Source organism: Myxine glutinosa, chromosome 5, assembly GCF_964187855.1.
Source record: "Myxine glutinosa chromosome 5, kmMyxGlut1.1, whole genome shotgun sequence".
Classification (NCBI taxonomy): domain Eukaryota; kingdom Metazoa; phylum Chordata; class Myxini; order Myxiniformes; family Myxinidae; genus Myxine; species Myxine glutinosa.
In genome coordinates, this window is record NC_136265.1 from 117590092 (window position 1) to 117605659 (window position 15568).

At 45.4% G+C, this 15568-nt stretch overlaps 1 protein-coding gene across 1 annotated transcript; it reads left to right on the top strand.

Moving 5' to 3' along the window:
- Positions 1-705: 705 nt before the first annotated feature.
- Positions 706-15561, top strand: LOC137427183 (transmembrane protein 47). The gene is made up of 3 exons (XM_068116436.2): positions 706-1046; positions 13645-13782; positions 13897-15561. The coding sequence occupies exons 1-3, from the start codon at positions 845-847 to the stop codon at positions 14091-14093; spliced, it is 537 nt and encodes a 178-aa protein (XP_067972537.1). The 5' UTR covers positions 706-844; the 3' UTR covers positions 14094-15561.
- The last annotated feature ends 7 nt before the right edge of the window (positions 15562-15568 follow it).

Consider the following 15568-nt stretch of genomic DNA (forward strand, 5'->3'; position numbering starts at 1 on the left):
GTATAAGTGAGCGGACAGACAAACACACAAACCGGAGTGATCAACATAATTGTCAAGATATTTTTTCTCCAAGTAACAAACGCAACCAACCGACCAATATACCTGGAAAAAACGTCGGAGTAACAAACAGGAGTGAAAATAGAACGTCCATCCACCTTCAGCGGCGTCGGTAAAAATGGCAATTTCAGAGGGAGACCTCCACCAAGGTCAAGGTGAGATGGTGCTATAAGGTGCACCCTGTGGTCGAGGCCTCTGTCTCGTTTCCTCGACTCTCTCGAAGAGACCCAGCGATCCTTCATTGATTCGGACATTGTGCTCCAGACTCATATTTACATCGGACAGGTATTTCTGGAGATGGACCCACACCTAGTCACCCGACGCACGGGGTTTTGCGAGCGGTGTAAGATCCCCGAAATTTGAAACACATCTTCACATCATGCTCTCGGTATGGGGACTTACCTGGATCCCCCCTTTTCCACTCTGCCCGTGAGGTGGGGATCATCTGGTCAGGTATACCGGATACACTGTGCTGACTGAGACAAAAGCATCTTCGTCTTTACAAATCGGTTTTAAAATTAACGGTCAAACAATATAAAATCCCCCGTACTTGTTTGCTCTAGCCAAAATGTTTAGGTGAGTGGCGTATATAGAGCCTCGCAGTTCTGAAAACGCCAGTCCCCTAAAGAAGAAGAATAGGCGTTTCCCGCCCATCGCAACATGATGACATCACGGACAGATGGGCGGGTGAAATCGGCCGTACGGAGAATCACGACGGCGTGACGTCGGACTCGCATCGGCACATTGGCGAGTCGGTTTCCCTGTACGTGTTATACCGTGTACGGTTATGCCCGCGTACGAAGAGACTCGTACGGTGGTGGGCCAGCCATGGCGCCTGGCGGCCGTGCTCATGTCGTCGTGCGCGCTTTTCCTGGTCTTCCTGGCCGTGGTCAGCCCGGCCTGGGTCACCGCCAGCAGTCGGACCAAGAGCCAGTCGATCTGGGAAGTGTGCTGGACCTTGGAGAAGTGCGTCAACAACCTGGGCACCGGTACGTTTACCTGTCCTTTTGTTCGTGTCATGTGATGTTTACCTGTCCTTTTGTTCGTGTCATGTGATCGATCCGAGGACGCTCGTGTGGGTGGCAACCCGATCCGGCCCGGTTCCCGAACTCGGCTCTCGCTCGTTTACACTGCGCAGGTTCACCAGGTGAGTTTAATACTCCTCTCCTGTCTGGACTGTTCGAACGTCCACACAGTTTGACTTGCTGCCTCGTGATTGGAGGAAAATAAGCAAACGGCCTGTATCACCTCTTAGGTGAGTTTTCAATGGACAAACATCCTTGTAGTTGTAGTGAAACCCATGATGAGGCTCATCCTTTAATTGGGATTTTACTGACGTCACAACTGGAAAGGATATAAAGTTGAACAAAAATTAGCTCGAAATGTAGATCTGGCTTTAAATAATGAAACATGTCACATGAGATTTGCTTTTTGTATTTCGAGAGATGTGATTGCTGAATAATAGGCCGAAATAGACTGAGAAGGACAAATGTGGAGATGGGCCCAGGGAGAGACGTGGAGATGGACCTAGAGAGACATGGAGATGGACCTAGAGAGACATGGAGATGGACCTAGAGAGACATGGAGATGGACCTAGAGAGACATGGAGATGGACCTAGAGAGACATGGAGATGGACCTAGAGAGACATGGAGATGGACCTAGAGAGACATGGAGATGGACCTAGAGAGACATGGAGATGGACCTAGAGAGACATGGAGATGGACCTATAAAGACATGGAGATGCACCAAGAGAGAGAGAGAGAGAGAGACATGGAGATGCACCCAGGGAGAGACATGGAGATGGACCGAGAGAGACATGGAGATGGACCAAGAGAGAGAGAGAGACATGGAGATGCACCAAGAGAGAGAGAGAGAGACATGGAGATGGACCTAGACAGAGAGAGAGGGAGATGGACCTAGACAGAGAGAGAGACATGGAGATGGACCAAGAGAGAGAGAGAGACATGGAGATGCAGAGAGAGAGAGAGAATGAGAGAGAGAGAGAGAGAATGAGAGAGAGAGAGAGAGAATGAGAGAGAGAGAGAGAATGAGAGAGAGAGAGAGAGAGAGAATGAGAGAGAGAGAGAGAATGAGAGAGAGAGAGAGAATGAGAGAGAGAATGAGAATGAGAATGTGAATGTTAGCTCTTTCACGACCCTCGATTCAGGATACAAAAAACAAAAAAAAGAGAGAGACATGGAGATGCACCCAGGGAGAGACATGGAGATGCACCCAGGCAGAGACATGGAGATGCACCCAGGCAGAGACATGGAGATGGACCTAGAGAGAGAGACATGGAGATGGACCTAGAGAGTGAGACATGGAGATGGACCTAGAGAGAGAGAGACATGGAGATGGACCTAGAGAGAGAGAGAGAGAGAGAGAGAGACATGGAGATGCACCAAGAGAGAGAGAGACATTGAGATGGACCTAGAGAGAGAGAGACATGGAGATGGACCTAGAGAGAGAGAGAGAGACATGGAGATGGACCTAGAGAGAGAGAGAGAGACATGTAGATGGACCTAGAGAGAGAGACATGGAGATGGACCTAGAGAGAGAGAGACATTGAGATGGACCTAGAGAGAGAGAGACATGGAGATGGACCTAGAGAGAGAGAGAGACATGGAGATGGACCTAGAGAGAGAGAGAGACATGGAGATGGACCTAGAGAGAGACATGGAGATGGACCTAGAGAGAGAGACATGGAGATGGACCTAGAGAGAGAGAGACATGGAGATGGACCTAGAGAGAGAGACATGGAGATGGACCTTGAGAAAGAGACATGGAGATGGACCTAGAGAGAGAGACATGGAGATGGACCTAGAGAGAGAGAGAGAGACATGGAGATGCACCAAGAGAGAGAGAGAGAGAGAGAGAGAGAGAGAGAGAGAGAGAGAGCGACATGGAGCTGGACCTAGAGAGAGACATGGAGATGTACCTAGAGAGAGACATGGAGATGTACCTAGAGAGAGACATGGAGATGTACCTAGAGAGAGACATGGAGATGTACCTAGAGAGAGACATGGAGATGGACCTAGAGAGACATGGAGATGGACCTAGAGAGACATGGAGATGGACCTAGAGAGACATGGAGATGGACCTGGAGAAACATGGAGATGGACCTAGAGAGAGAGACATGGAGAAGCACCCAGGGAGAGACATGGAGATGGACCAAGAGAGAGAGAGAGACATGGAGATGGACCTTGAGAGAGAGACATGGAGATGGACCTAGAGAGAGAGACATGGAGATGGACCTAGAGAGAGAGAGAGACATGGAGATGGACCTCGAGAGAGAGACATGGAGATGGACCTCGAGAGAGAGACATGGAGATGGACCTCGAGAGAGAGACATGGAGATGCACCAAGAGAGAGACATGGAGATGCACCAAGAGAGAGAGAGAGAGAGAGAGAGAGAGAGAGAGAGAGAGAGAGAGAGAGAGAGAGAGAGAGAGAGAGAGAGAGAGAGAGAGAGAGACAGACAGACAGACAGACAGACAGACAGACAGACAGACATGGAGATGGACCTAGAGATGGACCTAGAGAGAGAGACATGGAGATGGACCTAGAGAGAGAGACATGGAGATGGACCTAGAGAGAGAGACATAGAGATGCACCTAGAGAGACATGGAGATGGACCTAGAGAGACATGGAGATGGACCTAGAGAGAGACATGGAGATGCACCAAGAGAGACATGGACATGCACCAAGAGAGACATGGAGGTGCACCAAGAGAGACATGGAGATGCACCAAGAGAGACATGGAGATGCACCAAGAGAGACATGGAGATGCACCAAGAGAGAGACATGGAGATGCACCAAGAGAGAGACATGGAGATGCACCAAGAGAGAGACATGGAGATGCACCAAGAGAGAGACATGGAGATGCACCAAGAGAGAGACATGGAGATGCACCAAGAGAGAGACATGGAGATGGACCTAGAGAGAGACATGGAGATGGACCTAGAGAGAGAGACATTGAGTTGTGAGATGTAGACAGAGCCAGAGAGGGACATGGTGACGGACACGTGTATGCAGAGAGTAGTTGTGGATGCTCAACCTCAGACTCACATTAAGCAATGTTACATACGTGGGAGTGTCATGACTGTATGACTCCAACATAACTAAACCCCACTTGCACTTGAACCGTCCCTTGTACGTGTAAAATTACCAAATGTACATTGACTTGTGTCTGTGATGGTTAACGCAGGGACAAAAGTACATGATGAGATCACTCGTGGTACAGTATTTGTCACGTGTAGAAATGCGTTTCACCTGTTTGGTTATTCTAGAAAAATCGAGCAAGGTATGAACAATGATTGTCACTACTTCCTGCATAGCTGGATGACGAATCCTAGCCCGAGGGATGTGGCCTTGCCAAAGGGTGTGTCGTGTGTGTGTGTGTGTGTGTGTATGTGTGTGTGTGTGTGTGTGTGTGTGTGTGTGTGTGTGTGTGTGTGTGTGTGTGTGTGTGTGTGTGTGTGTGTGTGTGTGTGTGTGTGTGTGTGTGTGTGTGTGTGTGTGTGTGTGTGTGTGTGTGTGTGTATATGTGTGTGTATATATGTGTGTAGGTGTGTGTATGGTGTATGTGTGTGGTGTGGTGTGGTGTGTTGTGTATGTATGTGTGGTGTGTGTGTGTGTGTGTATGGTGTGTGTGGTGTGTATGTGTCGTGTGTGTGTGTGTATGTGTGGTGTGTGTATGTGTGTCGAAAAAAATTGATTCCATGATGGGGTTGAGACGTTCGGTGACAGACACCAACTAGACTATGAGGAAGGCCGTCTGCTCCCGATATGAATCCAAAACCTCCACATAATGTGGACACATTTCCTGTTTGTCTCCCTCAATCCGCACATTATGAGTCACCAGCAATTGGTACAATGACAGGAATTTCCTGCTAATTGCAGGTTCCTGGTGATTGTTGGAAATTCCTTGGATTAGGCCAGGCAGGCTGCTCGTGGGCCTTTGTAGGATAGGGGTGGGTTTTGCGTGTATTGATGATATTGTAATTTGGAGATGTTTGTGAAATTGAAATACCTTGGGAAGTAAAGGAAGGAATAGCTCTGCGCGTAGTGTAGGGTAGGTAAGTGTCGACTGTAGGGTAGGTAAGTGTCGACTGTAGGGTAGGTAAGTGTCGACTGTAGGGTAGGTAAGTGTCGACTGTAGGGTAGGTAAGTGTCGACTGTAGGGTAGGTAAGTGTCGACTGTAGGGTAGGTAAGTGTCGACTGTAGGGTAGGTAAGTGTCGACTGTAGGGTAGGTAAGTGTCGACTGTAGGGTAGGTAAGTGTCGACTGTAGGGTAGGTAAGTGTCGACTGTAGGGTAGGTAAGTGTCGAAACGAAACGAAACCTTCCCATCCAAAGTACCTGAGGCAAGTGGTTGCGTCAGGTGCTTGGGATGGGAAGTTAGAGCAGTTAGAGTTAGAGCAGAGCGGTAACTTGCCTTCCATATACATCACATGGCTGCAGGTATCATTTGCTTTAGGAGCAGGGGGCACAGGTGGTGCTGCTGATGCAGTTCCACCTGCATGTTAGAGCAGGGATTAGTTAATTTATTCGAGGTGCTGGCAATAACTCGCCTACTCTTTGTGAAGCCATGGGATCCACAATGTCCACCAGCAGAATTAAGTGTGCACAATGATCACATCTGTTCCAATGGACACAGTTTGATGACGTCACAATAAGCACTGGTTACTTATGTGGGTTTGCAAGTCAGGGTGGGCCTCCAGCCCACAGAGACCACATTAGACTGAGCGGTGCCCTTGCTGCCCCAGAATTGAGGTGGCAGTTTGTGCCCAGAAAACCGCTACACAGTGGCACGCGACCCTCGGAAGGTGAAATGTATTTTTTTTATTTTCCTGTCATTGTTCCTTGAGCTCGTTGTTGTGGAATTGTACAAAGCGAAATTCCACCAATCGATCGAACACCGTGAGGTTCTGTATGTAAATGGAGATCAACTCAGTGGTTCTTGTAAAGAGGTCTGTGATAGGCCAAGGTGTGGACAACAGTCTCGCTCTGCAAGTTTATTGTCGGATTTTCTTGTGTAGTGCTCCTTTAGCACAACCTGTAGTGCTCCACACCTGTCGTATCATTTTCACATTTGCTGACCTATCGTCAAAAATTGATTCATTCCACCTTTCCCTCCTCAGATTTAGTATTGTTTTTTTAGTGGCTTCCTTGATCGGTTCTGATATGAGATTCAAAATGGCGGTTTCTCATTCAGTCTGAACATCAATGTGAGGGGTTGAGAGGTCCACATGGGTAGTGGAGCATTCCATAACTACAATGGACTTTGTTTTCCTTTACAAATATGAAAGATCATCCTTGAGGATTAACATACATCGGGATGTTTTTGGTATGGTTTAATCCTGCACTGATCCTTACAGGTAATGTAAAACTTGCCCAGGGAGTACCTGGAGGTTCCCGTTGAGGAATGCCATGGTACATCGACCGTAGCATTGTTTCGGTGTGATACACCGTGTATCACCCCGAGTCCGCACACGGCGCCGCACCGAGTCCGCACACGGCGCCGCACCGAGTCCGCACACGGCACCGCACCGAGTCCACACACGGCACCGCACCGAGTCCGCACACGGCACCGCACCGAGTCCGCACACGGCACCGCACCGAGTCCGCACACGGCACCGCACCAAGTCCGCACACGGCATCATCCTGAGTACTTAGAGGTTGGTGGTACTTCGATTGATTAGAATTTGATTACCTTTAGGTGGTTGTGAGTCGAATATCTTTCGTGGTTATGAATCGTGTACAGTGCCTTCAGAAAGTATTCACATCCCTTGACATTTTTCACATTTTGTTGTTACAGCATGAATTCAAAATGGATTAAATTGAGATTTTTTGTCACTGATCTACACATAATACTCCATATTATGACAGTGACAAAAAAAAAATTCTTTACTAATTTTTACAAAATAATTTTAAATGAAATGCAGAAATATCTAATTTACATAAGTATTCAACGGGACAACGCCCTGACAACCTGTAGTGCGCCACAGCTTTGAGTCTTCTTGGGCATGTCTATCAGTTTTGCACATCTGGATTTGGGGAGTTTCTCCCATTCTTCGTTGCAGATTTGCTCAAGCTCTGTCAAGTTGGATTGGGAATGTCAGTGAACAACAATCTTCAAATATTTCCAGAGATTTATCAATGGGATTCAAGTCTGGGCTTTGGCTGGGCCACTCAAAGACTTTACCATTCTTGTTCTGAACCCATTTCAGTGTTGTGTTGGTTGTATGCTTGGGGTCATTGTCCTGTTAGAATGTAAATCTTTGCCACAGTCTGAGGTCTTTTGCACCCTGAAGCAGATTCTCCTCAAGGATTTGCCTGTATTTGGCTCCATTCATTTTTTCCTTGTTTCTTACAAGTTACCCAGTCCCTGCCGCTGAAAAGCATCCCCATAGCATGATGCTTACACCACTATGCTTCATGGTTTCACGGTAGGGATGGTATTAGATGGGTGATGATCTGTGCTCAGTTTCCACCAGATGTAGCGCTTTGCATTCAGGCCAAAGAGTTACATTTCCGTCTCCTCAGACCACAGAATGTTTTGCCTCATAATCTGAGTCTTTCTCGTGCCTTTTTGTAAACTCCAGGCGTGCTGCCTTTTTCTTAGGAGTGGCTTCCGTCTGGCCACTCTCCCATGAAGCCTAGATTTGTGAAGTGCTGCAGAGGCTGTCGTCTTTCCAGCAGATTCTCCAATTTCACCCAAGGAACTCTGTAGTTCTGTCAGAGTGGTCATTGGGTTCTTGGTCACCTCCCTGACCATGGTCCTTCTTCCCCAGTTGCTCGGTTTGATCGGACGGCCAGCTCTAGGAAGAGTCTGGGTAGTTCCTTATTCTTACCATTTCCTAATGATGGAGCTCATTGTGTTCTTGGGAACTGTCAACTCTAAGAAATTATTTTATACCCTTACCAGATCTTTGCGTCCTCACAATTCTATCTCGGAGTTCTATGGACAGTTCCTCTGACTTTACGGTGGGGATTCTGGTCTGGCATTCACTGTCAACTACTGTGTGATGTTGTTGTATAGAAAGGTGTGTTTCTTTCTAAATCATTTCTAATCGATTGAATTGGCCACAGGTGGACTCCAATCAAGTTGGAGACATCTTAAGGATGATCAAAGGAAATTTGATGCACCTGAGATCAATTTGGAGAGTCATAGCAAAGGGGTTGAATACTTATTGACCGACTCCACCGCGCACCAGCACCAAGTCGTTTGGCGAGAAATCCTTTTCCTTTGCTGCACCTCTGCTCTGGAATGACTTGCCTTCCTCTGTTCGACATGTTGACTCTCTTCCTGGCTTTAAAACCTCCCTCAAAACCTATCTGTTTCACAAGTCTTTCAAAGTCTAAGTCCTGTTTTCCCTTTGGTTTGAGGTGGGACAGAGATCGAGAGTATGTCTGTGTACATGTGCGGGGGAGGGAGGGGAGGAGGAGGGGGAGTACACATCTGTGGGTTTTGAATGGGGAGGGAGAGGAATAGGGCAAGAGTGAAGGTGTGTCTGTGTGTGTATGTTTGTGTGTGTGCGTTCGCATGATAATGTAAAGCGCCATGAGGGTCGTTTACTCTGCTTGATGGGGCTATATAAGACTCCTTTATTATTATTATTATTTCAGACATTCATTTTTAATTACTTTGTAAAAATAATAATAATAATAATTCACTTTGATATTATGGTGTATTATGTGTGGATCAGTGACAAAAAAATATCTCATTATAATCCATTTTAAATGCAGGTGGTAACAACAAAATGTGAAAAATGTCAAGGGGTGTGAATACTTTCTGAAGACACTGGATCATGGTTAAGACCACACTTGACTCGAAGTACGTTTCACTTGGCTGTGAAATGGTACACTGTTACACTTGTCCAGACATCGTGTATCTTCTTCCCTGTAGTTCTGTCTTCCTTCCAGTTCTTCAACACATCTGTTCACCACCATCTCAAATCACCCCCAATCGCCCCATCCAAAACCATGATCTTTTGTACCCCCTTTAAACCACCCCAAGCCTATCTGTTTTCACGTTTCCAGTTTTTCCTTCCTGAGTTTTTCCTTCTGTATCCATCTTGTCTGCCCTTACCCCTCATTGTTCCCCACATCCCTTATTTGTCTGAGTCTCCCTCAATTTTGTCCCTAATCCGTGCTGTTTTCTGTTTCCTCTCTCCCAGTCTCTCCCCCCTCTCCTTCCCTCCCTCTCTCCCCGTCTCTCCCCCTCTCCTTCCCTCCCTCTCTCCCTCTCCTGTTCCTTTTGTTCGGTTACGTCCTGATCCGTTCTCTGTTCTACTTCTTCCACTAGCCTTGACGTCATATACAGAAAAGTGAAATCACGAGTCGTCCTTTGCTATGACACGATTTTTAGTTGTTGTTCTATTTCAAGATTCTCTTTTTCTGGTTTTGTAACAAGGTGTTTGGAATAGTTTGCTGTTGATGTTCTCTTAATGGTAATTTAATTTCATACCTTAAGGGACATTGTTGGTGGACCAGAAGCGTTTAGGGAAACTTGCGGCTCATGGTGCAGAAGATCATAGTCAGGTTCACTCTGTCAATAAATGATATTTCGTTCAAAATCATGGTAGATTAGCAAACCTATACATTTTTGGAAAGGTTATAGCATAAGGAAACTAAAAATCAATGTTTACATTTGGAGAGATACCTGTATGGCGGCCATTTTGGATTTTCAAAATGGCCACTGTAAAATACATATTTTGTTCTATTTCTGCCTCTATTTACCCTAAAAACTTTTTAAAATATACTAAACCTATATTTTCAGGGACAAGGAATCCAATGAAAGTATCAAATTAGTGCTGTGGGGAATGGTAAGACACGAATCAAAGGTTTTGAATTGCAAAATACTGTCTTTATATTCGCGATAAGTTGCATAATCAAATACATGTTATCATTTTGTACAGGCAGTTAATAACATCAAAATGTGTCACAATAATTCATATCACCAAACATACACAGGCAGTCAGCAAAATCATACATACACATGCAGTCAGTATAACTTCACATCGACACAGGCAGTCAATGACAAAATATACACAGGCAGTCAATGGCATCAAACATACACGATTACAGAATATGCCATTTAGAGTTCGTCATCACTGTCCTGTGTGTCGTATCCGACAATATAGTCCGCATCGTTTTCACAGTCCGTTCCACACAAGCAAAGGTCGGTCAAATTGATTGGCAAATCGAATTGGTCGAATGGTCGATCGAATCGAATTCGATGAATCGAATCGAATCGATCGAATTGGTCGAATGGTCGATCGAAGCGATTGGTCGAATGGTCGAATGGTCGATCGAATCGAATTCGATGAATCGAATCGAATCGATCGAATTGGTCGAATGGTCGAATGGTCGATCGAAGCGATTGGTCGATTGGTCGAATTGGTCGAATCGAATTGGTCGAATGGTCGAATGGTCGATCGAAGCGATTGGTCGAATGGTCGAATGGTCGATCGAAGCGATTGGTCGAATTGGTCGAATGGAATTGGTCGAATTGGTCGAATCGAATTGGTCGGAATTGGCAAATGTAAACATTGATTTTCAGATTTTCCATGTAATAACGTTTCCAAAAATGTATAGGTTTGCTTATGTACCATGATTTTGAACGAAAATACATAGTGAACCTGACTATCACGTGATATTTGGCCTGAACGCTCACTACATGGCGTCTGGCATCTTGTGTACTCGCACTTCCTGCCAGCGGTTGTGTATGTATTGGGTGTGATCCTTAAATGGAGGACGGTCAGTCGTCTCGGTACGTGTATCTTATTCACAAGGCATTCGCAATCACAACTCGGGTAAGTGCAGTCAACAAGTCCCTGCAGGTCCATGAGCAGGTCGGGCAAGATGCCGATTGCGCCCAAATGCTTGAAATATTTTTCTACTTCAAACAATGTGAATTCGTTATGTAATAAGAGCTCCTGCAGTTTGTATTCAGGTTGGTTTTCCTTTTCTTTCCTGACTTATCCAACACTATCTCCCATACGTGGGACACTGTATCTATTATAGACCAGAAAAGGTCATATTGTTGCGATGTTGTTCACTGTATGCAACCTGGTCCACATCTGTCACATCGTTGTTTACATTTAAAACTCTCAGGTTGCCTCACACTATGTACACTCATCCAGACAGACATCCGCAGACATAACCGAGAAAGGTGTTTCTCGTGACGTGTATGAGCATAACTGGTGTTATTTACAACACAAGCCAACGCCAACTGCCTCGGTAGGTTTTTATTTATTTATTTATATCCGATCTGATGTACCATACTCTGTTAGAGAGCGTTGGTTCTAGGTCTTCTTGTTCTTTCTGGGTGGTTTCCCATACCCCTCTAAACAGTAATTTGGACAGGAATTGTTTATTCATTCAGGGAGCCAGAGATAGCGAATGAGGAGAATGCTCTGTGCACGTCAGGATGTGCCTTGGTAGTAGCTTCATGTCGGCCAAGTACACAGCTCCCCATCGTGTGTAGTTGGTCCGATTGGAGACTGAAAACCTTGATCTTTTCTGCCCCCGCTAATTTCACCCCAAATCCACTTTTTTGAGGTGCCGCCTTCTTTCCTGGAAGTCCTTGGTGTCCTTGCGTTTTATACCTATCCTGCCTCCCCCCAAGCCCTCTCCCTCCCACACATCTCCCGATGTCCCTGCTCTTAAATGTTGTGTTTGTGTGTTTCCTCCCTTCTCTCCCCATCTTGTCTACCGCTCCCGTTTTTATATACTTTGTTTGCTTGTTTGTTTGATTTGTTTGTTTGATAAATGTTAGCTCCTTCACGAGCCTCGACTCTGTATACAAAAAACAAAAAAAATCTATGTTTACATAAAACAAAATGAAGTCTTCAAAGAAAAGAACACCTTCCCTACAGTCAAACATGGAGGAGGTTCAGTGATGTTTTGGGGTTGCTGTGCTGCCTCTGGCCCTGGGTACCTTGAATGTGTGCATGACGTCATGAAATCAGAAGATTACCAAGGCATTTTGGAGCGCAACGTTGAACCCAGTGTCGGAAAGCTGGGTCTCCATCAAAGGTCATGGGTCTTGCAGCAGGACAATGACCCCAAACACACTTCAAAAAGCACCCAGGAATGGTTCAAGACAAAACGCTGGACTGTTCTGAAGTTGCCAGCAATGAGTCCAGATCCAAATCCCATTGAACACCTGTGGGGAGATCTGAAAACAGCAGTTGGGAGAAGGGCAGCCTTCAAATCTGGCAGAACTGGAGCAGTTTGCACTAGAAGAGTGGGTCAACCTGCCAGTACAGAGGTGGAGGAAGCTCATTCATGGCTACAGGAAGCGCTTGACTGCAGTTATTTTGTCCAAAGTCCGTGCTACCAAATATGAAGTCTCGGGAGTCCATAATTTTGTCAATGCCATTTATTTTTCTTTTCTGATTCAAAAGGATATATTAAGTTCTGAATCAAAAACAAAGGTCCTGTAATATTAACAGTAAAATAAAGAATTGTGAAGACCAAATACTTTTGTGAATTTCAACTAATTTTTCGAGAAAATTGTGAGTTGTTTGAAAAAAGTGAAAGGGTGCTAATAGTAATATTCTTGTCCATGACTGTATATTGCGATACTGACCCGATTAAACTGCTCTAGTGGTTTCCATGGCAACAATCAATACTTATCAACACCAATGCCGTGGCAACCAGATATCTCCCCTATAAGACATTTTCAATTAATTAGTTTCATTTTCATAAACCTGAGGGTGTGTGATTTCCAAAAATACTTGTTGGCAGCTTCTAACATGCGGTACTCCTGAAACCAAAATGTTCAGATTTTTCCAACGGTCTATAATGACCTCAAAGATCTTGAAGACCCCTTTTTTTTTACCCATTTGACCTTAAAGACCCTTTCGACACTTTAGCCAACTGTAGATCCCTTTACCCTTCAGACCTTTACACCCCTTAAGTTCATTTAGAGCTTTAGACCGCTCGGGTCTTTTTAGACCCTTTTTACATGCTTGAGAAATTCGACCCTTTTAACCCCTTAGATACCAACTACGATTGGAATGTTCCCTTTCGAGATTCAGACCATCTCAAATCTTTTAAGCACACTGCAACACACAAACATCTGCAGTTTTCTTGCAAAACAAAGACCTACACCTTTTTCAGCAAGTGATGCGTGGACTCGGCCCATCCAGAGGGGTCGATACTCTGCTAATATCAATAATGAAATGGGGTCGCTGAGCTTCTCAAAATGGATCCTTGTTCAATAAGAACGACAAATAACCTGGAAGAATTCCCACTTTTTAAACGCACGCCATGTTAAGGTGTATAGAGCAGCTTAATATGTCCTTCCACTCCCAATACTTTTATTAAATGAATGTGGTGTTGAAGGCAGTGCGAGTTGTTATCCTTCCCGGAAGGAGGCATTAAGTGTTTGGTCTTGGTGTCCGTGGTGTCCTGCTTCAAGAACAATTTTTCCATTATTATTATTATTATTAAATTATTAATTTTTTCTCCAAGTTCCAATTATTTAATTTCCCCACATTTATTAATTGTTTAACTTTTGTAAGAGTGAATTGAATGTGTATGTATTTTTTTGTGTGTGTGTGTGCGTGTAGATTGGCGAGTCACCATCGTGATCCTGGAGTTCTTTGCAGGACTGCTGTGCGTGGTAGCCATTACTTTAGCTGTGCTGGCCTTGTGTAAAGTCTCATCCATCCGCAGTTTTGTACCAGGGATCTGCATCCTACTTGCCGGTGAGTGTTCTCCCTTCCCTGTTAACCCCCTCACTCTTTGGAAAGTTGCCATGGACTCTGTACGAGCCATTTAATTAATTGATTGTCCCCCTCATTCTCTCTGCTGCATCACAGCTCTACTGCAACTCATCGCAGTCATCGTGTATCCGGTGAAGTTCCTCGAGGTACCTGCACACTTGGGAATTGACGACGGTCCAGTCTATTACGAGTTTGACTGGGGCTACGGAGTCGCTTTTGGAGCGTTCTTCTTCATGGTAGCTGCTGGCATCATGTTCTTGCTTAAATCGTATTGTACCAAGCGAAGCTACTGATGGGTATCGGTCGGCCTTGCCGCGCCGGCTGCTCTCGACGGCGCAACACCCGAAGGAGCCACGGTAGTTCGAACCCGGCGGCCTTGTCCCCAAAAACGGGGTCCCCTCGACGTGGGGTACCCAAAATGAGTCACGTGATATTTGCGCCATTCGGATTCTGATTCGGTCCGTCCACCGCGTCTCCCTTTGCTTTGTTTTACGGTCCATGGGTCTCTGGAGGATCGACCGAAAGCCCAATAATAATGTCAAAACAAAAATGTTGCTTATGGAATGTTGTTTGGAAGAATACCAATTGGAATGATTTTCATTTTTTTTATTTCAGAACCTCAAATGATGTAGAAATCCAAATGGGATTTAAAAAAAATCTGTTTCAGTGAAGACGAATTGTGAGATGTGTTCGATGAAGTGCCTCGTTTTCCAGGATCATCGGTGTTTGTGCTTCATACACGAGCTCGATTGGACTAAAACGATGGCCTCACGTGGGTTTTGTTTCGTTTTCCATCGAAGTCTTGAAAATTGTTTATTCTCATCTCCCGTGTCCGCTGAGGCTTTTTCTGTGCGTTTCAAACGGAATGCGTATTTGTCTCTGTGCCGCTTTTGTCGAACCTTTGTAAATACGAATGTTTTGTCTCGACCAATGGTGTTGGACCAACGACCCACCACTGTGATCCGACTAAAAGGTCTCGGTAATTGGTTTGGAGCACAACAGATTCATTTGAGTGGTGGTGTTACCATGTTACATGTTACATGGCATATTACACACATGAAATTACACCACTTGTTTTACTGTGCTTGTGCACCACAGCAAGCGTTCTTCCCCCATTGGCTTTAAGGATGTCCTGTTTGGAATCGAGCACCAGTTCTTCACCGTTTCAAGACCCATGGGTGTGCAGGTTATACAGTCTTGCTCTTCCAAAACTCTCCCAAAATCCAAGTCCTCGTCCACGTCCAACGTTTTTAAAAGTTTTTTTCATGGACAACTTTGTGTTGAGCTTTGCCTCAACGGTTCTGCTCCTCATACTTTTGATTTTCCTCATGGTTTAAGTCCAACGAATGAAATCCATTTATCAATACTTTACTTTATTCAGGTTATTATTTGATTTTTCTTTTGGAGAGTCCGTTGCACGCACGGGCCCACGTGCTCCGCATGCCTTCCCATGTCCCAACCGGACATTCCGGAGGTGCCGCGGCCTCTTTGGGCAGGTCGGCATCCCGCCTGGAATGCCACGAAGTCGCACTTTGTTTATCGGTTTCACAAACGAATGTACAGACCACTCGTAATGAGGGGAATGCCTGCACCGGGTCCCGAGTCCTTGACGCCGCCCGATCGGGGGTTTGGGTTGTGGGGGTAACGTGGGGTAACGTGGGCCTCATTGGATTGTGACGGACCGCAGCTTGCTTGTTTGGGTGTTCTTATTTTAAATATTTTAAATATGTCTGGTGAATAATAAAATATCTTATCTTTGGATCGTTCG

Coding starts and splice junctions, on each gene's coding strand:
- LOC137427183 (XM_068116436.2), top strand. CDS start 845: ATGCCCGCGTACGAAGAGACTCGTACGGTGGTGGGCCAGCCATGGCGC. Junction 1,047..13,644: donor CGTCAACAACCTGGGCACCG/GTACGTTTACCT, acceptor GTGTGCGTGTAG/ATTGGCGAGTCACCATCGTG. Junction 13,783..13,896: donor GATCTGCATCCTACTTGCCG/GTGAGTGTTCTC, acceptor GCTGCATCACAG/CTCTACTGCAACTCATCGCA.